Raw genomic sequence first — 27,810 nt, 5'->3', positions numbered from 1 at the left:
TGGTATTGGTTGTTGCTGTTGTTGTTGATGATGTTGCTGAATTTTTAATCAAGATGAACCGATGATGATGACGATGACGATTATGATGATGATGTTGATAATTTCAATGGATTTTACAGTAAACAATTTCCATTCGTTAAGTAGTTTTTCTATATTTAATTTCTAAAATGAAAATCTTAGAAATTCAAATGTGCAAGAGGGATAGTGAACAAGATAAACGTTTAAAATATCATATATATCAGATAAACGTTTGAATATCATGACATTCATTTAATGATCATGGCTTTTCTGTCCTTTATATTTTATTGATCATTCAGTTTATCATTATTTTTACATCAAATATAATGATAATGATTAAGACGTTATGGAATATGAATTGATTAACTTGTTTTTTTGTTTGGTTGCCACATCGATTGCTGGCTAGCATATATAAATATTGGATTCATTAGTGGAAAAAGATTTTTCCATAATCAACATAATCATCCAAAATTCATTTGAAATTACAATTTTTCTGTAAAATAAATTCTATACACTGGTTTGTTTGTGTGTGTGCGTTTGAATCATGAAAATATCTGTCCGTGTTAAAGGTGATTGGTTTACGGTACCGGTTCCGAAACCGTTTGAACAAACAATAAAATGGCTAGGTGTAGAAGCATTGAATAAATATACAAAATTACGACAATCCCATTCATCCATTTCAAATGATTCAATTGAAATTGTTGATGAAATACGTAAAGCCAAAGGTGGTTCCATATTAGATCCAGAAGATTTTGTTGCCGATGTTTTAGATGACAATGATTTTGTCAGTATTGGTATGTATATAAATTTTAAATTATTTTCAATTTAATAATTCTTTAATTACATCTTTTTTATAATATGTCCCCTTTTATAGTACTTGAAAGTGACAAAAAAACTATGGTTACCGGAAATCTAGAAGTTCATTATATACCGGAAAAGGCTAGTTCAGAAATTCAAGTAACACCAAAAACATTTGAATATATTAATTTGAATGGTAATCAATTGTCTACAGATGATCTACTCAATCTTGGCCGTGGTCATTATAAAATCAAGGTAATTATTATTAAAATTGATTTGATTATTTTTATATTTAATCCATACATTCGAACATTGTATTGAAAAATAAAATTAGCTTGCAACAGAATCACAACAAAAAATCAAAGCATGTCGTGACATGTTAGAACGAATATTAAGAGAAAATAAAGTTGTTTATGGTGTAAACACTGGTTTTGGAAAATTTGCAACCACTTTGATTAGTGGTGAAAATCTAATCGATTTACAATATAATCTAATCCGTAGCCATTCGGCTGGTGTTGGTAATCCATTATCACCATTTCGTACAAGAATGTTATTAGCATTACGTATCAATATTCTGGCCAAAGGTTATTCAGGAATATCATTAGAAACACTTCAACAGTTGATCGATGCATTTAATGCATCATGTTTATCATGGGTACCAGAAAAAGGTACTGTTGGCGCTTCTGGAGATTTAGCACCATTAGCACATTTAGCTCTTGGTCTGATTGGTGAAGGAAAAATGTGGTCACCTGAAAGTGGATGGTCCGATGCAAAATATGTACTTGAATCGCATAATCTAAAACCATTGAACTTGAAACCAAAAGAAGCGTTAGCATTGATCAATGGTACACAATTGATAACATCATTAGGTGCTGAAGCTGTGGAACAATCATCATACCTAATTCAACAAGCTGACATTGTTGCCGGTATGACATTGGAAGTTTTAAAAGGTACAACACGTGCATTTGATCCGGATATTCAAAAAATTCGTCCACATCCTGGACAAGCTGCAGTTGCGAAACGAATTCGTGCAATATTGAATTCGTCTATTTTTCCTTCACAGATTGCCGAATCACATCGATTTTGTAACAGAGTTCAGGATGCATACACATTAAGATGTTGTCCACAGGTACATGGCGTTGTTCATGATACAATTGATTTTGTACGGAACATTATTACAACTGAAATGAATTCGGCAACCGATAATCCTTTGGTGTTCGTAGAACGTTCAGAAATTATTTCTTCGGGCAATTTTCATGGAGAATATCCAGCTAAAGCTTTGGATTACTTAGCCATTGCTGTACATGAATTGGGCAGTATGAGCGAAAGACGAATCGAACGCCTAGTAAATCCAGCACAATCTGGTTTGCCAGCATTTCTTGTTAAAAATGGTGGTCTTAATTCTGGTTTCATGATCGCTCATTGTACAGCTGCAGCTCTTGGTAATACTCAATGTGTTGAAAATATTGATTGATAATCAAAATTTTTAATTTAAATTTTTTTTCAAATAGTTTCGGAGAACAAAGTACTTTGTCATCCTGCATCAGTTGATTCATTATCAACATCAGCCGGTCAAGAAGATCATGTATCTATGGGTGGATTTTCAGCCAGAAAAGTTTTACAAGTAATCGAAAATGTTCAACGAATTATAGCCATTGAATTGTTGGCTGCATGTCAAGCAATAGAATTTTTGCGTCCTTTACGAACAACAAGACCATTAGAAGCTGTTTATCATACTGTTCGTCGAGAAGTCAAGTATGTTAATGTTAATGATAATGATAATGATGATGACAGCATCAAATTGAATTTTTCCATTAAAATTTATTTTTATTTTAGGCCATGGGAAAATGATCGTATTATGAATACAGATATTAATGCTGTTACAGATCTATTACAAGAGAAAACAATATGGCGTGTTGTCAAACCATTTATTGATGAATATAATGAACGAAAAAAATTCGATGTTCGTCCACCATCACCGACGGCCACTGTATTGGGAAAAGCATCCAGTCTTGAAAAACAATTACATTTTGATCAAATGGAAAAGTTGAAAAATCTTAGTAAACCAAATTGATTTGAATGCGAGCAGAAACAAGATTTAAACAAGATTTTTGTTTTCCGTTTAAAACAATAAAATGACAAAAAAAACAATACGATTTCATTTTATCTTTTAATAATTAAATTTTAATAATCTCAAATCTCAAATCTTTAAATATTGGGTTAATTAATTGTTTTTAAGACGACGACAACAACAACAACAACAACAGCAAAAATTATCAATCTATTGATCAAGGTGTGTGTGTGTATGTGTGTGTGTTTATGATATCACTAAAATGTGAAAAATAATTTCAAGACAAAATTCATTCATCATCTAATTAAAACTGAAAAAGGGAAAAAGAAAAATGTTAAAATTCAATTTTATATGCAAAACAAATATCATCCGATGATAGATTATTCGATGCTTGTTGTGATTGATTTGTTGTATTGTTGTTTGATTGTAGATCAATTTGATCTAATGATAGCCAACAACGATTAGCTGCTGAAACAATTTCGATTCCAAGTGAATCTAATTGTTCTTTATGATCGGCATACCAACGTGCCATTGCTTCCGATTCATATGTTGGTACAATTGTTACTTTTGTTTCAGAACGATTTTGATCATCAATTTTTAGCCATGTTTTTACACCATTAAGTAATGCATCAAGAACTTGTCGTGAAGGTGTTACACCGGAAAATACATAATAACGTGCACGAATTTTACGGAAAAAATCCTCATCACAATAGCCACGTTTTCCATGACCAGGTACATAGGCTAATTCAACATAAACTGGATTCACCGTTGTATTTGTTGATTTATTACTGGCGGTGGATGTTGAACGTTCTGTAGAAGATCGATTCCGTCCTATATTCGTAGTTCGACTACTACTGCTTTGATAATATTGTGATGATGAACTAATTGGTGATGGTGGCTGCGGTGTTGGTAATGCCATTGGTGGATCCCAATCTCGATCAACATCGAAACGTTTTTTAGTTGTCGTTTTGGTCATTGTGTATACAACTTCGGGTAATTGTTGTTCAGTGACAATTACACGATTATTATCATTATTACTACTACTTGTATGAGTAGTGTCCGCAGCTGCTGATGTTGATGTTGTTGTAGCTTCCATAATTGTTTCGGTAATATTTATATCATCACTCATTGGTTCTGTCATCATTTGTATTTGTCTTGTTGAAAGTAATTCAGGTGGTGGACTTTGTTCATATGGTTCTGTTAACATTACATTTTCGATTGTTTCAAATTTCATTGGTCTAATTTGTTCTTTCAATTCTCGTTTGGTTATTATTTTTTGATTAATTTCAGTAGTGGTAGGCGGTAATTTTTCATTTATATCACTGCTTGTCATTGTATTTGTTGTACTATCAATAGAACTGATCACATTTGGAGTCATAATTGTTTCCATCACTAAATTCGGTCCACTTGTTTCGTATGTTTTTATTCGAGAATCAATTGAATCGTCATCATTATGTTGTACAAACATTTCGCTTGTTTCAATTATTCGTGTTTGTAATTCTGTAATTAAAAAAAATATAAAATTTTCATGATTCTTTATAATTATTAACAATAATCTTACCTGGAACATGATCAATTAAACCAGGCATTGACGAATCAATATTGACCATTGATGTTGTAGTTATTGTTGAACTTGTAGCTGGTGTTTGCAATGGTACTATGGAGATTTTTGAAAATTTTTCCATTTCTTTTCGTTCAATTTCTTCATCATCAATCTGATTATTATTACTATCAGTTTGACCAAGATTCACACGTATATGTGATTCATAAATTTTTGGCAAAGTAGTTGTTGTTGTCCATTCTTGTTTTATTGTTGATTGTTTTGTCTCATCTGATGTATCAGTCAAAGATTTTGAATCAAATCGATTGATAACCATTTGTGTACGTTCCATTCGATTACTTTCCCCGGTATTGATATCATCGGAATGTTTTTCAAATACATTCCATTGATCATTTAATGTATCTAATGATGAAACTTTTTCAGCAACAGCAGCAGATGGAACATCGGTCATTTTCATTTTCGATTCCATTGTTTTTCCAAAGTTTTTTGAATCAGAAAATTCTGTATAATTTTTCTCTAATTGTGGCATACCAATCGATTCTTTATCAATACTTGATATCGAAATTGAATCAGCAAAACTTGTAGTTGTATCAGCTAATTGGAACAAAAAAAAACAACAAAATTCATTACTAAACGAAACGAAATTATATTAATTACATACCAGCTAGAGATGTTGTTGTTGGATGAATCAAAATATCGGAATTAGCTGCCGCTAATGATTGTTGATGGCGATCGGTTACTTGTGATATTTTTTGATCCATATCTTCTAGAAGCTGATACGTTTGTCCAAGAACATTATGACATTGCTGTTGAAGGTTTTCAATTACCTTAGAAGTTTGGTTAGTTTTTGCCTCTCCTTGTTTATCTATTGATTGTGCAGATGTTTGGGTCAGAATTTGGTCCATTTTTTGTTGTATGGCAGGTTTTACTGTACTATCTAGTAGTTCACGGGCTTGTGTATGAACATCGGTCGAAATTTTGCTAATATCGGCAACACCCATTGTGGATTGCATTTGTTCAAACAATTCTTTCGATTCGGATAGCATTGACATTGAACCAGAAATGAATGAAGTTGTTTGAATTGGATCACTTTCTATAACAATAACTTGTTCACCTTCGGACATCGGAATATTATCATCATCGGTAACTAATTGTGCTTGCTGTAATATCCATTGTATTGTATTGGCTGCTTTATCAGTTTCTGTCATCGTTATTGGTACGGCATCTTCAATTGAATCCAATGTTTCTTGTTCCGATTGGCTGGTATCAATTTTCTGAATTGGTATCATTGTTTCGATGCCAGATTTCGATCCTGTCGTGACATTAGTCTCTAATTCATCTTCAGCCAAAACATTCTTTTGTGCATTATTTTGTTGCTGATTCATTGTAAGTGCTGTATCATCAATTACATCAGAAGATTTGGTGATTGCTTCAGCAACATTATCAGATTTTGTGGTTACATTTTTGTCTTGTGGAATATTAGACAATTGAGTTTCTGTTAAAATTTCTAAAGCATCTGGTGCATGTTCAGCAGTTGATTTCGTTCCAATTATTTCATTGGAGACTGATTGTGAAATTAATTCTTTTCCATTGGTATTCGTTTCAGTCCAAACTGTTATTTCTTCTTTTTTTGACGTTATTTTTTCATCAATTTGAGCTAATACTATTGCGGAATCAACATTGAATGATTCTTGCTCCGTTTCTTTTCGTTCGATTTTTTCTGTTTCCATTTCTTTCGGATCAACTTTCGATGATTTTTTTTCTGATGATTCAACTTTTGTTTGTTCAATTTCTTTAGTTTCGACTTTCGCTGGTTCAGTTTCTTGAGCTTCGCCTTTCGTTGGTTTCTTTTCATCTGTCTCTGTTTCTGTTGATACAATTTTTACCGGTTCAATTTCATTAATTTCGATTTTCATCTCGTCGACTTTTACAGGTTTCGTTTCTGTTGACCCAACTGTTGCTGGCACTGATTCAACTGTCTCGAATTTTTCTGATTCATCTTTTTCTGGAAGTTTATCTGTTGCTTCAACTTTTGGTAACACTGATTCTGCTGTTTCAGCTTTCATCGATTTACTTGATTTAACTGTTATTGATTCTGTTTTAGTAATTTCAACTTTTGTTGGTTCTTGTTCCGTGTTTTGAACGTTTGCTTGTTTCGTTTCTATTGATTCAATTGTTGCTGGATCTGAATCGATTGTTTTATCTTTTGGCATGCTTTTCTCTTGCATTGTTTCTTGAATTAAAACTTTTGTTTGATTCGTTTCACTTGGTTCTTCAACTTTTGATAGCTCTTCTTTTGTTGGACCAGTTTCTTTAATTTGGACTTCATCTTTTGCCAATTCAGCATGTTGAGTTTTGACTTTCGCTGATTCATTTTCTGGTGGTTCAAATGTTGACGGTTCTTTTTCGGTTTTTTCAGTTTTTGTCTGTTCGACTTTTTCTGATTTTGTCGCGGTTGGTTCAAAATTCACAGATTCTGTTTCTTGAGTTTCGATTGGTTCAACTTTTGGTGGTTCATTCTCTAGCACTGTTTCTAGCACTGTTTTGTGAATCACAACTTTTGCTAGATCTATTTCACTTATTTCAACTTTCGAATGTTCTTCTTTCGTTGGCATCATTTCTTTAGTTTCCTCTTTTGTTGTTTCCATATCTCGAATTTCAATTTTTGGTGGTTCTTCTGTCTCTGTGGATTTAATTTCAGCAGCTTCAACTATCACTTGCTCTATTTCTATTGGTTGAATTCCTTGATTTTCGATTTTTGATTTTTCGATTGGTATATGTTTTTCTGGTTCATTTGCTTTTGGTTCAGATTTTATGGATTCCGCTTCTGTCGATTTGAAAATCGTTTCATTAGTTTCGATTTTCAGCGTTTCATTTTTTTCTTCTTCATTTTTGTTTGTTTCAGCTTTTGTTGATTCTGTTTCTTTTGATTCAATTTTCGCTGGTTCATCTTTTGCTTGTTTTGTTTCTTTTGATTCAACTGTTGCTTGTTCTTTTTCCATAAAAGCCGTTTCATTACTTTCAACTTTCGCAGTATCAACTTTGATTGGTTCTTTTATATTTGTTTCGGCTTTTATCGGCTCTAGATGGGCTGATTCGATTTTGCCTCGTTCTTTCTCTATCGAAACCATTTCATTAGTTTCGATTTTTAGCGTTTCATCTTTTTCTTCTTCATTTTCATTTGTTACAGCTTTTGCTGGCTCTAGTTCCGCTGTTTTTGCTTTTATTGGTTCTGTTTCTTTTAATTCAATTTTCGCTGGTTCATTTTTTGCTTGTTTCGTTTCTGTTGACTTAACTGCGGCTTGTTCTGGTATGTCTGGTTCAACTTTTGGTGGTTCTTCTTTTGTTTGCACTGCTTCTTTAGTTTCAACTTTTGCTGGTTCAGTTTCGGTTGATTCACCTGTTGCTTGTTCTTTTTGCATTAAAGCCGTTTCATTACTTTCAACTTTCGCAGTATCAACTTTGATTGGTTCTTTTATATTTGTTTCGGCTTTTATCGGCTCTAGATGGGCTGATTCGGCTTCGCCTGGTTCTTTTTCTATCGAAACCGTTTTATTAGTTTCGATTTTTAGCGTTTCATCTTTTTCTTCTTCATTTTCGTTTGTTCCAACTTTTGCTGGCTCTTTTTCGATTGATTCAATATTCGCTTTTCCGGTTTCTTGTGTTTCAACTATAGCTTGTTTAACTGTCTCTGGTTTTATTGATTCAATTTTCGTTGAATCTTCCTCTGTTGAAACCGTTTCAATGTATTCAACTTTAGCTGCTTCAGTTTCGGTTGTTTCAACGTTCACTGGTTCAGTTTTTGGAGTTCCGTTTTCCACTGTCACAGTCTTGGTTAAATCCATTTTTGCTTGTTTCGTTTGACTTGGTTCAATTTCCATCTCTGGAATTTTGTTTATCACTGACTTCGCTTCTACCAAAACTGCTTTTGTTGTTTCAGTGTTAAATGGTTTTAATTCTTGAATTTCAAGCGATTCAACTATTACCGGTTCTGTTTCTGTTAGTCCAACTGTTGCTTGCTCGGATTCTATTCGTTCGACTTTTGTTGGTTCATTTATTTCTGGCTCGTTTAATGATGTTTCATCTTTCTTCTGTTCAACTTTTTCTGGTTTCGGCTCGATTGATTCGGCTTTTTCTGATCCCATTTCAGTTATTTCAATATTTGTTTCTTGATTTTTACCTTTTGCTGGTTCGTTTTGGACTGAATCTATTTCTGTTATTTCCACTTTTGTTGATTCTGTTGCTGTTAATTCAACATTGGCTGATTTGTCTTCTGATTCTGTTGATTCGATTTTCGTAGATTCTGCTTCTATTGATTCATCTTTTGCTTCTACAGTTTCTGTTGGTGCAACTTTTGCTGAATCGTCTTTTATTCTTTCGGATTCTTTTGGTTCTTCTTTTGTTAACTCTTTTTCAATTGATTCTATTTTCGGTTCGGTTTCGATTGGTTCAACTTTCGATGTTTCTGGTTTTGTTGATACAATTTTTGCAGGTTCTTGCCCAGCGGGTTCAATCTTTTCTGGTTCCGTCTCTTGAGTTTCGACTTTAGTTGGACCAGATTCTGTTTGTTCTACTTTTGCTATTTCAGTTTCTTGAGTTATGTTTTTCGCTAATTTGTTTTCAATTGGGTCTGTTTTTGTTGTATCAACTACAGTTGGCTCCGTTTCATTCGGATCAATTTTCGAAGATTCCTCTTTTGTTGGCATTGTTTCAGTAGTTTTAACTTTTGTTGACTCTTTTTCGATTGATTCTATCTTCGTTGGTTCAATTTTTTCTGGTTCCACCAGTTCTGGTTTGGTTGATTCATCTTTTGTTGATTCTTCATTTGTTAAAATCGTTTCATTAGTTTCAACCATTGCTTGTTCACTTTTATCTGATTTAGTTTCGGTTGATTCAACTTTTGCTGGTTCTGTTTCTTGAATTTTGCTTTTTGTCGGCTCGACTTCTGTAGGTTCAGTTGATGTTAGTTTAACTATTGTAGGTTCTTCTTGTGTTAACAGTGTTTCAGTAATTTCAACCTTTTCTGTTTCATCTTTTGCTGATTCTTTTTCTATTGATTCTTTCTTTGCTGATTGAGTTTCTTGAATTTCTACTTTTGCTAATGTTACTGTTGCTGGAGAGGTTGATTCAACATCTAATTCCGTTGAAATAGTTTCAGCTGTTTCGACTTTTAATGGTTCATCTTTTTCAGGTTCCTTTTTCGTTGTTTGAGCTTTCGTTAACTCTGATTCTGTTTGCTCAATAATTGTAGATTCTGCTTCTGATGGTTCATTTTCACTTGGCTTTGTTTTTTCTGGTTCGGCTTTTGCTGGTTCAAATTTTTCCGATTCTATTTTTTGAGTTTCGACTTTGTTCGGTTCCGTTTCTGCATGATCAATTTTTGCTGGTTCTATTGGTTCAACTGTCTTCTCTGGTTTGATTGATTCAATTTTCGAAGATTCCTCTTTCATTGAGATTGTTTCAACAGTTTCAACTTTCATTGACTCATTTTTGATTGATTCTATCTTTGCTGATTCAATTTCTTGAATTTCTGCTTCTGCTGGTTCAACTATCGCCTCTGGTTTGATTGATTCAACTTTTGGTAATTCTTTTTTCGTTGACTCCATTACATTAGTTTCGACTTCTGCTTGTTCACTTTTTTCTGGTTCCGTTTCTGTTGATTCAATTATTGCTGGTTCCGTTTTATGGGTTTCAACTTTTATTGGAACTGATTCTGTATGTTCAACTTTAGCTTCTTCCTTTTTGATTGGTTCAACTGGTTCATCTTCAGCTGGTTTATCTTTTTCAGATTCTTTCTCTGTTGTTTCAGCTTTCGTTACCTCTTGTTCAAATTTTGTCGATTCTGTTTCTTGAATTTCAACTTTCATTGACTCTTTTTCGATTGATTCTATCTTCGTTGATTCAATTTCTTGAATTTCTGCCTTTGCTGGTTCAACTATCTCCTCTGGTTTGATTGATTCAACTTTTGGCGATTCCTCTTTCTTCGTTGACTCCATTACATTAGTGTCGACCTTGGCTTGTTCACTTTTATCTGGTTTTGTTTCTGTTGATTCAATTATTGATGGTTCCGTTTCTTGGGTTTCAACTTTTATTGGAACTGATTCTGTTTGTACAACATTTGCATTTCCAGTTTTAGTTGATTCAATTATAGTTGGTTCTGTTTCTTGAATTTTGCTTTTTGTCGGTTCGACTTCTGTGGGTTCAGTTGATGTTGGTTCAACTTTTGAAGTTTTTTCGTTTGTTGATTCATCTCTTGTTTCAGTTGTTTTAACTTTTGCTAGTTCGCCCTTTTCTGGTTCCAGTTCTGCCGATTTAATTTTTTCTGGTTCAACTTTCTCAGTTTCTATTGGCATAATTTTTTCTGGTTCTGTTTTGGATGGTTCAACTTTTGTTGAATTCAATTCGGATGGTTTGACTTTCATCGGTTCATTTTCTGGAATTTGTTTCATTTCTTTTGTATCAATCTGTTCCGAAGATTTTAATAATAACTCATGATTTTCAAGACTATCCATAGGATTAGGATGTAAAAATGATTTATTTACAGTGAGTAGTCCGGTTGATGCAAATTGTGCCGTAGCGATGTTCTCGTTGATATCATTATCGATTTCATCTTCTGTGGATTTGGCACCCGGATGTAAAAAAGATTGATTTATTGTTGGCTTTTTCAGTGTTTTTTCTTCATTTTCATCTCTTATCACATTTATATGTTCAATTTCATCATCTATATGATTGATCACAGCATGTTCATTATCAATGGTTTCTGACAAATTATCGTCATTCTTCTCACTATTGTCAATTTGAGTGATATGCTCAATCATATCAGATTTATCACTAATTTTATCACTGTGATAACCAGTTTTGATATGTGTCGGCTCGGATAATAAAACTGGTGAATGTGTTTTCATTACATGAATTTCATTAGCTGAAAATTCATCTGTATTATCATTTACGGTTTGTCCAGGCACTTGATCATCTAAAATTTGGACAATGTTTTCTTTTTCATCAAGAATTTCAGCTGGTTTCAATGTAGAAGATTCAGTTTTGAGCAATATTTCCGACGACTCAATTTTGGTCGGTTCATCTTCTACTCGAATTGATTCAATTAATTCGACTTTTGCTGATTCTGTTTCGATTAAATCTATCTCGGTGGTGTTTGCCAATTTTACTGCAATTTGTTCGAATTCTGCTGGTATCAATTCAATTGGCTCTACTTTTGCTGGTTCCGTTTTGATTGGTTCAGCCTTCGTTAATTCTGCTTCTGTAGATTCGATTTTTGCTTCTGATGCTTCATTTTTAGTTGGTTCCATTTCTTTCGTTTCAACCTTTGTCGGCTCCGTTTCTGTTGATTCAACTTTTGCTTCTTCCATTTTGATTGGTTCAACTTTCGCTGATTCCGTTTGATTTGATTTAACTTTTGATGGTTCAATTTCTTGAGTTTGGACTATTGTTGGTTTATCTTTTTCAGGTTCTTTCTTTGTTGTTACAAGTTCCGTTTCTACATGTTCAACTTTTGTTGGTTCAACTGTTTTCTCTGATTCTATCGATTCACTTTTTGGTGATTCTTCTTTTGTTGAAATCGTTTCAGAAGTTTCTACTTTTACTGGTTCATCTTTTTCTGATACCTTTTTTGTTGTTTCAACGTTAGTCAACTCTGATTCGGTTGGTATGATTTGTGTAGATACTGCTTTTGCTGATTCATTTTTTGATTGTTCTGTTTCTTCAATTTCGAAGCGGTTCGGTTTCATTTCTACCTGTTCAACTTTTGTTGGTTCTATTAGCTCAACATTTTGTGATTCTTTTGTTGATTCCGTTTCAGCTGTTTCGACTTTTACTGGTTCCTTATTTGTTGTTTGAGCTTCCGTTAACTCTGATTCTGTTGGTTCAATTATTGTAGATTCTGTTTCTATTGATTCATTTTCAATTGGCTTTGTTTTTTCTGGTTCCACTTTTACTGGTTCAAATTTTTTCGATTCTGTTTCTTGAATTTCGACTTTGTTCGGTTCCGTTTCTGCATGCTCAACTTTAGCAGGTTCTATTGGTTCAACTGTTTTTGATTCTTCTTGCGTTAACATTGACTCAGTAGTTCCAACTTTTACTGGTTCATCTTTTGTTGACTCTTTTCCGATTGATTCTATATTTGTTGTTACAGTTTCTTCAATTTTTGCTTCTGCTGGTTCAACCGTCTTCTCTGGTTTGAATGATTCAACTTTTGGTGATTGCGTTGAAATTGATTCACTAGTTCCAACTTTTACTGGTTCATCTTTTTCTGGTTCTTTTTCTGTTGTTTCAGCGTTAGTCAACTCCGATTCGGTTGGCATGATTTGTGTAGATACTGCTTCTGATGATTTTGTTTCTTGAGTTTCAAATCGGTTCGGTTCCATTTCTGCATGTTCAACTTTTGCTGATTCGATTTCAGGAGCTTCAACTTTCGTTGGTTCATCTTTTGCTTCTTCCGTTTTAATTGGTTCAGCTTTCGTTAACTCTGGTTCTGTAATTTCGACTTTTGTTAATTCTGTTTCTGATGCTTCATTTTTTATCGATTCCATTTCTTTTGTTTTAACCGCCGTTGGTTCCGGTTCTGTGGATTTAACTTCCTCTGGTTCATCTTTCACTGATTCTGTTTCATTTTGTTCAACTTTAGGGAGTTTTTCTTTCGTTGGCACTGTTTCTTGAATTTCTGCCTTTGCTGGTTCAACTGTCTCCTCTGGTTTTACTGATTCAACTTTTTGTGATTCTTCTTTTGTTGACTCCGCTTCAGCTGTTTCGACTTTTACTGGTTCATCTTTTTCTGGATCCTTTTTCGTTGTTTGAGTTTTCGTTAACTCTGATTCTGTTGGCTCAATTATTGTAGATTCTGATTCTGTTGATTCATTTTCAGTTGGTTTTATTTTTTCTGGTTCGACTTTTCCCAATTCTGTTTCTTGAGTTTCGACTTTGTTGATTGATTCTTCTTTTGTTGATTCCGTTTCAGCTGTTTCGACCTTGGCTTGTTTACTTTCATCTGATTTCGTTTCTGTTGATTCAATTACTGTTGGTTCTGTTTTTTGATTTTCAACTTTTATTGGAACTAATTCTGTTTGTTCAAGTTTTGCTGGTTCTGTTTCTTGAATTTTGCCTTTTGTCGGTTCTGTAGGTTCAGCTGATGTTGCTTCAACTTTTGGAGGTTCTTCTATTGTTGACTTCGTTTCAGTAGTTTTGACTTTTACTGGTTCCTTTTCCGTTGTATCAACTTTTATTATCTCTGATTCTTTTCGTTTAATTTTTGAAGATTCTGTTTCTATTGATTCGTCTTTTTCTGGCATCATTTCGGTTGCATCAGATTTCACCGTTTCAATTTCTTTATTTTCAACGTTGGCTGGTTCATCTTTCATTGATTCACTTTCATTTCGTTCAACTTTTGATGGTTCAGTTTTTTGATTTTCTACTTTTATTTGATTTGATTCTATTTTTTTAACATTATCTTGTTTTGTTTCAGTTAGTGCATCTTTTTCTGGTTCCTTTTCTGTTGTTTTAACTATCATTGGCTCAGCTTTTTCAGGTTGAATTTCTGATGATTCCAAATTCAATGGTTCGGTTTCTACGTTTTTTACTATTGTCGGTTGATGTTCTTGTAATTTATCTGGTTTGATTTCCTCTGTTTCAACTTCAATTGGTTTCGATATAGATTGTTCATCATTTAATGATTCTGTTTTTATTGATTTGATTTTTATTGAGTCCATTTCTTGAATTTCGTTTTCTTTAAATTTGATTTCGATCGGTTCAACTTTTTCTGGTTCAGTCTTTATCTTTTTAGTATCTTCATTTTCATCTTTTGGTTGTTCTTTTTCAGCCGGCATTGTTTCGTTAAGCTCAACTTTTGCAGTCTCTGGTTTGATTGGTTCTAATTTCACTGGCTTTGTTTCGGTAAGCTCATTTTGCGAGAGTTCCGTTTCCATTGGTTTTACTTTTGTTGGTTCACTATCTTTTGTATCAATTTTTGCTGGTTCGTCTTGTACTGGCTCTGTTACGGTTGTTTCATTTTTTTCTGGTTCCATTTCTCGAGTTTTAACTTCTACCGGTTCATCTTTTTCTTTTTCTTTTTCTGTTGATTCGACTTTTGTTAACTCTGATCCTGTTGATACTATTTTCGTAGGTTCTGCGATTGTTGATTCATCTTTCGTTATTTTCATTTCAGTTGACGATTCTTCTATAGTTGATACCATTTCAGTAGTTTGAATTTTTTCTGGTTCCATTGTTTCAACTTTTATTAGTTCTGAATCTGTTGGTTCAATTTTTGTACATTCTACTTCTGGTGATTGATCTGTTGCTGGTTTCATTTCGGTTGGTTCAACTTTTGCTTCTTCCATTTTGGTCGGCTCAACTTTTGCTGATTCCGTTTTGATTGGTTCAACTTTCGTTATCTCTGGTTCCATTTCTTTTTGTTTAACTGTTGCTGGTTCAAATATCACCGGTTCTGTTTCTTGAATTCCAACTTTCATCAATTCCGTTTCTTTTTGTTCAACTTTTATTATTTCAGATTCTAGAATTTCATTTTTTGTTAGTTCGACTGCCTGCTCTGGTTTGACTGATTCAACTTTTTGTGATTCTTCTTTTGTTGATTCCGTTTCAGCTGTTTCGACTTTTGTAAATTCTGTTTCTGATGCTTCATTTTTGATTGGTTCCATTTCTTTTGTTTCAACCTCCGTTGGTTCCGTTTCTGTAGATTTAACTTCCACTGGTTCATCTTTCACTGATTCAGTTTCATTTTGTTCAACTTTAGGGAGTTCCTCTTTCGTTTGCATTGTTTCTTGAATTTTATCTTTCGTTATTTCGACTGGCTGCTCTGGTTTTACTGATTCAACTTTTTGTGATTCTTCTTTTGTTGATTCCGTTTTAGCTGTTTCGACTTTTACTGGTTCATCTTTTTCTGGTTCCTTTTTCGTTGATTGAGCTTCCGTTAACTCTGATTTTGTTGGTTCAATTACCGTAGATTCTGCTTTTGTTGATTCATTTTCAATTGGTTTTGTTTTTTCTGGTTCGACTTTTGCCAATTTTGTTTCTTGAGTTTCGACTCTGTTCGGTTCCGTTTTTGCATGTTCAACTTTCGCTTGTTCTATTTGTTCAACTGTTTTTGATTCTTGTTGCGTTGACAGCGTTTCAGTAGTTTCAACTTTCGCTGTTTCATTTTTTGTTGATTCTTTTTCGATTGATTCAATTTCTTTAATTTCTGCCTTTGCTGGTTCAACTATCTCCTCTGGTTTGATTGATTCAACTTTTGGCGATTCTTCTTTCTTCGTTGACTCCATTACATCAGTTTCGACCTTGGCTTGTTCACTTTTATCTGGTTTCGTTTCTGTTGATTTAATTACTGCTGGTTCTGTTTTTTGAGTTTCAACTTTTATTGGAACTGGTTCTGCTTGTTCTAGTTTTGCTGGTTCAGTTTCTGTTGATTCAATTATTGCTGGTTCAGTTTCTTGTATTTTGCCTTTTGTCGATTCGACTTCTGTGGGTTCAGTTGATGTTGGTTCAACTTTTGAAGATTCTTCGTTTGTTGATCCAACTCTTGTTTCAGTAGGTTCAACTTTTGCTAGTTCGCCTTTTTCTGGTTCCGTTTCTTTCGGTTCAATTTTCGAAGATTCCTCTTTCATTGAGATTGTTTCAACAGTTTCAACTTTCATTGACTCATTTTCGATTGATTCTTTCTTTGCTGATTCAATTTCTTGAATGTCAGCCTTTGCTGGTCCAACTATCTCCTCTGGTTTGATTGATTCAACTTTTTTCGATTCTTCTTTTTGCGTTGACTCCATTACATTAGTTTCGATCTCTGCTTGTTCACTTTTTTCTGGTTCCGTTTCTGTTGATTCAATTATTGCTGGTTCCGTTTTTTGGGTTTTAACTTTTATTGGAACTGATTCTGTTTGTTCAACTTTAGCTTCTTCCTTTTTGATTGGTTCAACTGGTTCATCTTCAGCTGGTTTATCTTTTTCAGATTCTTTCTCTGTTGTTTCAGCTTTCGTTACCTCTTGTTCAAATTTTGTCGTTTCTGTTTCTTGAATTTCAACTTTCATTGACTCTTTTTCGATTGATTCTAATTTCTTCGATTCAATTTCTTGAATATCTACCTTTGCTGGTTCAACTGTCTCCTCTGGTTTGATTGATTCTTTATTTGTTGAAATCGTTTCATCAGTTTCATCCTCTGCTGGTTTATCTTTTTCGGATTCTTTCTCTGTTGTTTCAGCTTTCGTTACCTCTTGTTCAAATTTTGTCGATTCTGTTTCTTGAATTTCAACTTTTATCGATTCTGTTTCTTCTTGCACTACTTTTACTGTTTCAGTTTCTGGAATTTTCTCTTCTTTTAGTTCAAATGCTTTTTCTGGTTTGATTGATTCAACTTTAGGTGATTCTTCATTTGTTAAAATTTTTTCATTAGTTTCGGCAATTGCTTGTTCACTTTTATCTGGTTTCGTTTCTGTTGATTCAGTTTTTGGTGATTCTTTCTTTGTTGAAACTGTTTCAATAATCTCGACTTTTGTTGGTTCAGTCACCAAAGCTTCTGTTTCAATTCTATGTGGTTTTTCTTCTGCTGACACCGATTCTGGAGTTCCCACTTTTGCTGATTCAATTTTTTCTTGCTCTAATGTTGTTGTTTCAAGTTTTGTCAATTCGATTTCTAGATTTTCTACTTCCGTCGGTTCAACATGTGCTTGTTTTGTTTCTGTAGATTCTACTGTTGTTCGGTCCGATTCGATTGGTTCAACTTTTGACAATTCTATAGTTGCCACCATTTCTTTATTTATGACTTCAGCTGATTTGTCTTTTATTGTCTCTATGTCTGTTGGTTTAACTGTTGATTGTTCATTTTCGGTTGTTTCAGCTTTCGACAGTTCAACAGCTGTTGTCTCTGTTAGTTCGACTTTTGTTATTTCCATTTCTGTTTTTTCAACTATTGGCTTTTCCGTTTCGATTGATTGATTTTTTGATGGTTCTACTTTTGTTGGCAATATTTCAGTGGTTTCGATTTTCGCTGGTTCATCATTCACTTTTTCTGGTTCAGTTGGTTCAACTTTTGCAGATTCTGTATCCTTGAATTTCTCTTCATGAATTTCTTCTTTCGTTGTATCAACTTTTCTTGATTCATTTTCACTTGTTTCAGGTTTTGTTAACTCCGATTCTCTTGGTTTAATTTTTGTAAAATCTTCTTTTATTGATTCAATTTCGGTTGGTTCATCTTTTACTTTTTCTGGTTCGGTTGGTTCAACTTTTGGTGGTTCTTCTTTCGTTTGCACCTCTTCTTTAGTTTCGACTTTTGTTGGTTCAGTTTCGGTTAATTCAGCTGTTGCTTGTTCTTTTTCCATGAAAGCCGTTTTATTAATTTCAACTTTCACAGTATCAACTTTGATTGGTTTTTTTATATTTGTTTCGGCTTTAATCAGCTCTAGTTGGGCTGATTCGACTTTGACTGGTTCTTTTTCTATTGAAACCGTTTCATTAGTTTTGATTTTTAGCGTTTCATTTTTTTCTTCTTCATTTTCGTTTGTTTCAGCTTTCGTTTTCACTATTTCCGTTGTTTCTGCTTTTATTGGTTCTGTTTCTTTTAATTCAATTTTCGCTGGTTCATCTTTTGTTTGTTTTGTTTCTGTTGACTTAACTGCGGCTTGTTCTGGTATGTCTGGTTCAACTTTTGGTGGTTCTTCTTTCGTTTGCACCACATCAACTTTCGCTGGTTCAGTTTCGGCTGATTCAAATTTAGATGAATCTAGTTCTGTTGTTTCAGCTTTCAATGGTTCCGTTTCAGTCGATTCAACTTTCAAAGATTCTTTATCCGCCGTTTCAGATGATTCTGATTCTTTCTCAGCTTGCTCGGCAGATGGCGCTTTACTCACTTGTTGCTCACTACTTTCGATTACTGTTTCTATTTGTGATTTTGTTAATTCAGGCACTTTTGATTTATCATTAACTTCATCACAAGTTGATTTTGATTCCAATTGATCAATTAATGTTTCAGCTTTTTGATCTATTGAATTCGATTCTTTTTTTGCTTCAATTATATCTGGAATATTCAATTTTTCATCTTTATCAGATTTCGCTTCGCTAACTTTTTCAATAATTTCTTGTTCAATAACTTTCTGGCCAGGTTTTTCTTCGTTGAAAGCTTGGTCAGTAAAATTTGTTAATTTTTCATCAGTTTTTGTGATTATCACAGTTTCAGTAGCTGTACACTTTGGTTCCGTTCCAGATTCAGGCACTTGTTCAACAGGTTTCTTTTTGATCACATTCACATCCATTATTTTTTCCTCCACCATTTCACCTTCCGTCACATTATTATTCTGATCTTTGACTTCTTCATTCTCTTCCTTTCTTAATTGTGATTCATGTTTTTCTTCAAGTTTTACATCAGATTTATTCATTTCTGATTCTAATGAATGTTCATGATCTGTTGATTTATCTGTTTCAGTTTGAATTTCTTGTTCAATTTTTTCTGTAGAAGATTCTGAATCTTGACTTTCATCTTCAATCATTTTCGATTGTTTTGTAGCCATTGTCATTTTTGTTTCTTGTTCAACAATTTCATTTGATTTGTCAACAATTTGTTCTACTTTATTGGACAATGTTTCTGATTGTAAGTCAATTTCTTGCCCTTTATCAACCACTTTCTGATCAATCAATTCCATTGAATGAGAATCTTTAATTGTTGAACCTTGTAAAAGTTCGATAAAATGTTCATTATCAACATCGTTTGATGTTAGACTATCTAATTGATCATGATCAGTTTCATAATCAATTATTTCTTGACCAGCATTTGTTGTTGTTGCTGCAGTTACTGAAGTTTCATCATCATCATAATCAACACTGGTTTTTTGTATAACCTGTTGTTGATCAGTAATCATAGTTGAAATTAAATCTCGTTGATGTTGGTGTTCATTTTTAGCTAGTTCAACAGCAGCTGCACGCATAACTGCTTCAGTTTTCATTTGTTGCTGTTCCATTCGTTTGGTTATCTTACGGACTTCTTCATCCGTTGATGATCGGATACTTGTTTCTTCACTCAATGCTTCGGATGAAGCCGGTAATTGAATTGGTCGTTCAACGTTTTCCATCTCTTTTGTAGTCTTTTCTTCCAATGTCTCATTGCTCACTTGTTGTTGAGATATCGATTGTTGTTGGTCTCCAATTAATTTTCGACGTACAACTGGTCTTGGTACAGGTTCTTCAGATGAAATCTTTTGGTCAATCATTCGATTCGAACTAGATCCAATTTGTCTATTTGTATTATTCATATAATCTATGTTACCGCTTGTAGCCATTGTTGTCGTGATGCGTTTAGGTTTTTGTTTGGTTTTGGGCGGAACTGGTTGTAATTTCGTTGTCGATGTAATTTGATTCGTTCGTGGCGGTGCTGATTGTAATGGTGGTTTACCTATTAAACGATTTTCTTGTGTATTCGGATGAGTCGATGATACTTGATGACCACTTGTATGACGTTGAACTGTTGTCATAGTTTGTCGATTTACAATTGAATGATCAATTGTTGGTTGTTGGTGTTGTCTGGTAGTTGTTCTGGATAATGCTGTCGTTGTAATTGGCTGTTGACGACGAATATTTGTCGATTCCGTATTGATTATTCTTGATTGATGAATCGTCGGCGGTGATACTGATCGGAATCGGCTATATCTACTTGGTGTTTCTGAACGTCTACTATTCATTTGTCTAGTTTTGCTTGTTGTTGTTGTTGTTGCACGACCAGTTGCACTAGTTTTCTGTTGACGTGAACGTAATAAATTTGGTGCTACCGATAATGATCGGCCAAATTGATGTAAAGAACTTGTAGATACAATTGTAGGTATAGTTTTTTCATAACGAACTTTGAAATTTTGTTCCAATTGTTCACCAGTACATGGTGTACGTTGATGTAATAACATATCTAATTCAAGTAGTTCAGTAAGATTTGATTTACATTCCGGACGTTCGTTTAATAATGATGTTGGGATGGCATTCGATGTATTCATCTGTTTACGTGTTGGCATGAAACGTCTTGATAAACGACTTGATCCATTTGTTGTTGATTCAGAAACAGTTTGATCAAATTTCGATATAATCATTAATGATTGAAAACCTTCAAGAATTTGAGCTTGAGTACAGTTGCCAGGAAATAGAATACGAACAATACGTTTGGCTGGATTATGTGGTCGCCAAATTAATAGACTACAGATTGATTGTTGATCAGCTTCTGGAATGTTTTGCTGTTCTGATTCCATTAATTCTTGTTGTTGTTTTGTTGGTGTTGAACGTCCACTTGAACTTCGAACAGTGGTACGACCACCACCAATATTACTAATCGTATTGGCCAAAATTCGATCCAACGTTGGATTTAATACATACATATATAATGTGCCTACGCCTACTTTATGATACAAAGTTATTGGTGTAGGCGGAAGTGGAACTGACTTAGTATCACGATTAGATGAAACCGATTCTTTTTTGGTTTCCTTATTCAATGAATCAATGTTTCGTATACAAGCTAATGGATGAATTTTTAGATCATTTAGTGTTTGAAAGAGCTGTCGATTGAGTTCATTTAATGATATACGATGATCATCCAGAACGATCGGTTCGTTTCGTATACCACTGCTAGTTTGATCAATCGACGATTCCGATGATAATGATGTTGGACTTAATTGTGGCCCTGAAAGATGATCATTACAGAAGAGGTAGCCAATTCTTGGACATTGACCAAACGAAACATTTGGATGACAATGTTGGCGAATTGATTTCAATGTCAATAAACTTAGTAAACCGAAAAAATTATCTTCTCCCAAATGTGTTACCTGTATAATATGATTTAAATATTTTTAAAAATTTATTTCATCAGCAATCATAAATCATTGACACTCACCACAATAGAATCAAGACGTTGCAAATGTTTAATAAAAGGCCATATTGTTCGAGGTGCTGGCATATAGCCAGCATCAAGAAGCATCGTAAAACCACTGTCCAATGACAATAAAGCACAATCGCCTTGTCCACTAGGAAATACATACATGGTCGGCTGTTGAAGCCGTACAAATCCAACTGTATCGATTGGATCCTGTGTACAAATTACTGAAGCCAATGAATTTCCAAGACCAGCACCGCCACGTTCTTGCGGCTGCATTAGCCATTCAAAATGCCAAGCAAGTCGATCACCCAAATAGTTGAGCAAACTTTGGGCACCTTTATCGGGTAACGTATCTAATGGGCTCATATCCTGTTGTTCAGGATTCAATGCAAAATGAAAAAGAAAACGTCGAACATTATCAATTTGGCCACTGGTTATATTCGGTACTAATTTCGATGTAGAAACAATACTAGATGGACGTTTCGAATTATATCGATTGCTTGAAGTTGTAGCCGATCTAGTATTAGTAGTGGCTGTAGCTCGATGATGAAGATCATTGAGAATTAATGATGAAGTTATCGATGTTGTCATCGAATGTGTGTCGATATGATGTCGTGAAAATATATCACGTAATATAGCCCATTCACCAGCTGGTTCGGTATGTAAATAAACAACCACATCATGTGAACTAAGATGTTCAGCAATTGATCGATGTCCATTACATGGATCATTACCATTATCATTGTCAGCATTGGATATATCATGATAAATTTTATTCGATCCATTTTGATTCGATCGTTTATAATTAGTGTCCACTTCTTCAATTAATTCATAGAAATTATATGCTGAAAATGTACCATCAGCCAATAACCATGATCCTGTTTCGGAGAATGTTGCTCCAGCATAGATAATTTGTACCTGACCAGTTGGTGAACGTAATACATTCTGTAAACATTGACTTAATGTTAATAGCGATGGATTGCATAATACTTCTACGGCTAATGATTTTTGAGCATATTGTAATAATATTTGACCTAATATAGTTGATTGAAAATAAATTACAAAAAAAAAATTTTTTTGTTGTCATTTAAAACATTTTCCAGATAATAATCTTTTTTTTATCATTATTTTTACCGTTGCCATCTGCGTTCGATTCGTTTCTCAGTTGTTGATCATCCAAATTATCAAGAAATGATTGCAATTCTTTTAATTCATTTTCATCACGGACACCGGTAGTTGATTGCCAAATAGTTAAACCTATTTAAATAAATGGAATTGACAATTATGAATTTTTGATTGATTTTTTTGGAGTGAAAGAAGAAAAGAAATTGATCGATTTCTTGGTTTCATTTAATATAAAAATATCAAATTTCCGAATACGAATACGAATTGCTATTTTCAAATATTATTGATTCATTCTTTGTGCGATCGATTTTTTTCACACTTTTTCTTCATGGTATTAATAGCTTCCTGTTTTTTTTTTCTTCCATTCATTACATTGATATTTTGATATGTCGGTCGATGGACCGGGATTTCGAATGCTTAATGGGAAAAAAAGGGGCACAATACATACTGGTAAAAATTCATGCGTACTGGATCAATGCGACAATCCAAAAAAAAAAAAAAAAAAAATTCTGACTGCAATCCTGTAAATATTATATACAATCGTACAACATGATAGACACATTAATGGTTTATAATAGACATTCGATTTCATTAACAGGAAAATAAATGTATGTGTATTTTTATATTTACTACTGTCATCAAAGATGATGATGTAGAAAATAAACACCTACATAACTTGAATTACGATGTGTTTGTGTGTGTATATCACTAATGTATCGTTTTTTTTTCTCTCTCTCTCTTTTTCCCAATAACCATAATTATCATATATATACAGGAAATTTTTTTTTCAACCATAATCCTATCATTACTACTGACAACAAGAAAGAATGAAAAAAAACAAAAACAAATCATCATTATTCTAAAGGACAAACTAACCTTTACGAATTTGTTGTATAACTTTAGCAACAAAACCACTTGTCCATCGACGATTAAATTCTTCCAATTCGGATTTTTGTTGTAAAAGAATTGATGATAAATCATTAGATGATGATAATAATGTTTGATGTCTTAACCATGATTGTTGCCGTAATTGATCACAACCATCGCTAATAATTATAAGCAAATAGCATCCTACATAACGGAAATTACATGATGGCGTTTGTTGAATAGCCGATAATGTAGTAGTTGTTGTTGTTGTCGATGATGATGGTGCTGGTGAATGTCTTGATGAAGGTGATGGTGTTCGGGTTGTTGTTGTTGCTGTTCGTATTCCTTGTTGTCGTGATTGTTGTTGTTGTTGTTGTTGATGATAATGATAATGATTAGTAGCCATATTTATTGATGTTGTATGATGAATAGAATGTGATGGTGATGATGATCCAGAACGACGGCCAATTGTATTAGTAGCCATTATTCGATTATCGGCTGTAGCCGGAGAAAAACTTCGTCTTGACATTTGTATTTTTGTTGTTGAAATCTAATAACTAAATAGTATTCTACGAACTGTTTTATCATAAAGAATTGAATTCTGTTTTTTTTCCGTAATTATTTGAATTCTAAATGAGAAAAAAAAATTACACTGAAAATAATAAAATCAAAATCAAATTATTTTTGAATTTATGATGACGATGATGATGATGATAATTGTAATGTATTGTTTCTAATTCGAACAGTTTACAATCGTTGAATATTATTCGTTTTCTGATTAGTCATTATCAACTTGGTCATTGAATTCGCATCAAAAAAAAACAGATAACAAACGTCAATATAATAAAAAAAAAACAACAAAATCACAGGTCAAATATGTTCATATATCGATCGATTAGTATTAATTAGAGCAATGAAATGATTGATCAAAAAAAAATGAATGAAAATGGAATTAATGAAAAATTAGGGTGCCGAATTGTGATCGTTATTGATCAATAAATTGTCACCAAACAAAAAACAGAAATAGAAACCAAAAAAAAAAAAAAAAAATCAAATGATGAATTTATGTTATAAGTGAACTACTGAACTATTGAAAAATTTTTATTTTTATTTTATTTTTTTCTAACTAATAAAAATATTCGCTATATACTAATATATTGATGTGGATTATAATAGTTATAAGAAAAAATGATGAGGACGATGACGACGATGATGATGAAATATTCTAAGAATAAAATATGAGAATATTCTTCACTTGTTATCACACATTGGGGCAACAAACACACACACACACGCAAAAAATAAGTGAGATGAGTAAAACTATATGATGGTAATGAATTCAACGGAAATTCTGATGAACATTTTTTTTTCTTAAATAGTTTTTCTCTTGAAATTATTGTAAGAAAAAAAAATTTTTTTTCTCTTCCAAAATGAATTTTCATCTTTTTTTTTCTTGTTTTGTTCATTCAAATAATAATTATCACAATCATTATGTGTCAGTATTCAATTCCACTGATGACCATTGTGATTCTGTGGCACATAAAATAATCACAGTACAAATGAAATCAAGAATAAAAGATGATTATCATCATGATCATAATTATCGATGAATTTCTTTTTCCAATCAAAATCAATTGTTATAAAATAACACACACACACACACGAACACATAAAAATGATAATAATGATGATGATGATTGACTAATTTTTGGACTGTGAGAAGACTACCAAAAAATGAATAACCGGTTGGTCGGTAAATCAGCTTTTTTTAAGAATTTTTTTTTGGTTTCTTTATCGGTCTTTGCTCATTGGTTATATGAATTTCAAAGATTCTAATGTCTATATCTATGTATACTACGTCGTCTGTTATATTCACATTTTTTTTCTTTTTTGCATTTCGGTCAATTCAGAGTGTCGCAATAATACACACGTATACTTTACATTTGGACATCTACATCATCATCATAGCGACAATACAGGAAATCATCATCATTTTTTTCTAATGTTATCATAGAGATTCATTTAAAAATAACGTAAACATGTAAACAAAGAAAATCAACATATATATATATATACAAAGTGATAGCAATAATAATCGTATGATCACTGTATTCTATTTCAAGTTTTTTTTTGAGGTTTCAAATACCGCAGTGCTTTGTAGAGCATGTTCCAGAAACATTCAAGCACACACACAAACACACAGCGCATCATCAAAAAAAAAACTTCTGTATACATCAAAATGTTTATCCGGTTTATGGATCAACAACGAACAAAACAAAACAAAAAACACCGGCCCATGCCGGTCGGCCAAGAAGTTTTTGCAGTACTAGAAATGTACAATGAAAAAAAAAATCTGGCATCACTGGTATTAGAATGTAATGAATTACTTCTGCCATATACACATAATATACACATACTCGGACCCGAGTGGGTAAAAATTGTAGAAAAAAAAAACATTACTGCATTGCAGTTTTTTCCCTTTTATATTATCACTTCAAATAAGCTATATATAATAAAAATAGTGTGTGTTAAATGTTATTTTTATTTAGACTTATCGATTGAGCATGACTTTTCATTCAAATCTATAGGACTAGGATCCATCTTTTGGTATGATTATAGCCAATACTGATATATATCCGTTTTATTATGAAAAACTAGTAAACACTATAGATCAAGAGAATAGATAGATTGATAATCAAACAAAACAATAATAATAAAAATCTTGATTCTGGTTTTTTTTCAAGAATTCTTGTGATCCAATTCATTATTATTGTTGTTGTTATTTTTTGAAAACAAAATTAACAAGAAAAGAATTAATAGCTAGAATATATGATCATTCTCTTGTTATTGTCAAATGAAAATGTACATTATTATCGTTGCAATCATTGTTGTTGTGGTTTTTTTTGTTTTATTTTGTTTTCACAATATCGGTTTAGCCTTAAAATTTCGATTTATATATATATATGTTTCTATTCTATTTATGGAAAGCTAATATTCAACAATGTATATGTGCAAATGTGTATATTATAGTAGAACAAATATAATGCACAAAAGTCATCATATATATATAAACTAGCAGAAGAATAATCTAGATTGTTTTTATGGTATATGTGATACAATAGATTTTTGTTTTTAATCGATTTTAGATTAATCAAAATATATTCGAGTGGATAAAAAGAGATTTTCACATTGAATTTTCTTTTTTAATAAATGACAATTATCAAAAAGTTGATAATATAAAAGAAGCTTGTTGCGTCATATATGAATCATGGTGTAATAAAAAAAATGCAAAATACTGATCAAATTTATTGGCTAGATTCGTTATTGCCCATTTATTAATGGATATAATTTTTTTTGAATGTTTTTGATAGTTGAAAACATGAAAACTAAATCAGAATATTGATCAATATTATTCTGTATATTCACGGGTGTGTGTGCGTTATGAATAATTTCTGAAACACCTGCGTGTGTCAAGGATTTCTTTTTTTTTGGAGGGACGGGAATGAAGAAATCTTTCAATCATTTAATTTCTATGAAAGTGATAAGTTGTATGTCCTATTTTCTTTTCTATTCACTATTTCATAGGTCTAGAAATCATTTCATTTTTTTTTGTTCTATAGAATAAACGAATATATATCGACCATCGAAAACAATCACACACACACACACTTATACACACACGTAAATTGTGTATCCGTATGCAATCGGAATAATTAATTCATAATATGAAACAAATTAATGAATAAAAATAAACGAAATGTTACCCATAAATGAATGATGACCGTGAGCCAAACTATCATCGTCATTATCATCATCATCATTGAAAAAAAAAATCCTACGGTCTAGACTTTTTTTTCGAGACAAGAATATCATCATCAACATTATGCCATAATTTGTTTGTTAAATGATAGTAGTAGTTTCTATAATTTTATGAAAAAAAATTGTAAAAGTTTTTATTTACCTTGAATAAATTGGAAAAAATTATGCTTGAAACAATATGTGAAGAATACACAGTGTTATCGATAGAACAATAGAGTGAATGAAAATTGGTAATAGTCGATATTAAAAAAAAAGATTAGTATTATTTAACACAAAAATAAACAGACAGATGAAATAAATTCAATTGTTTTTTGTTTTTTTTTTTTTTTGATTTAAGAATTCAATTATTGAAAATTCATTGAAATGTAAACATTAAACTACAAACTCACACAACCACATCCATAAATAAAGTGATGTCGAAATTTGGTAAACAATCAAATGTTTAGCCTGTGTGTTGTTGATATAATTTTCAATGAACATTCATGATTTGACAAGAATTTATTTTTATTTTTATTTTTTTTAGAGGGTCGAACAATAATAATTACAGGCATTTCATTTCAAACCGATTGTTTTTGTCTGGCTCATAAAAATTTGAAATTGTTCGGTATTTTGGTTTTTTTTATTTTTTTATTTTTTTTTTGTTAGTTGTGTATGTATGAGTTTGATATAACAGAATTTCTATTATATCATTTTTTT

General features: G+C 32.6%; 2 protein-coding genes across 2 annotated transcripts; one reads left to right on the top strand and one right to left on the bottom strand.

Moving 5' to 3' along the window:
* On the top strand, positions 1-3,021 carry LOC124498793 (histidine ammonia-lyase). Its single transcript, XM_047062609.2, has 5 exons — positions 1-812; positions 893-1,071; positions 1,151-2,258; positions 2,328-2,571; positions 2,653-3,021. Exons 1-5 carry the CDS (start codon positions 563-565, stop codon positions 2,888-2,890), a joined length of 2,019 nt encoding a protein of 672 aa, XP_046918565.1. The 5' UTR covers positions 1-562; the 3' UTR covers positions 2,891-3,021.
* On the bottom strand, positions 2,978-27,748 carry LOC124498778 (uncharacterized). The gene is made up of 7 exons (XM_075731149.1): positions 27,257-27,748; positions 23,305-23,924; positions 22,438-22,560; positions 21,322-22,337; positions 5,110-21,253; positions 4,449-5,042; positions 2,978-4,387 (listed from the first exon to the last, which is right to left on the bottom strand). Exons 2-7 carry the CDS (start codon positions 23,822-23,824, stop codon positions 3,222-3,224), a joined length of 19,563 nt encoding a protein of 6,520 aa, XP_075587264.1. The 5' UTR covers positions 23,825-23,924; positions 27,257-27,748; the 3' UTR covers positions 2,978-3,221.
* Positions 27,749-27,810: the final 62 nt, after the last annotated feature.

The sequence above is a fragment of the Dermatophagoides farinae genome, chromosome 5 (assembly GCF_024713945.1).
Source record: "Dermatophagoides farinae isolate YC_2012a chromosome 5, ASM2471394v1, whole genome shotgun sequence".
Taxonomy (NCBI): domain Eukaryota; kingdom Metazoa; phylum Arthropoda; class Arachnida; order Sarcoptiformes; family Pyroglyphidae; genus Dermatophagoides; species Dermatophagoides farinae.
This window is presented reverse-complemented; position numbering and strand designations above follow the sequence as displayed.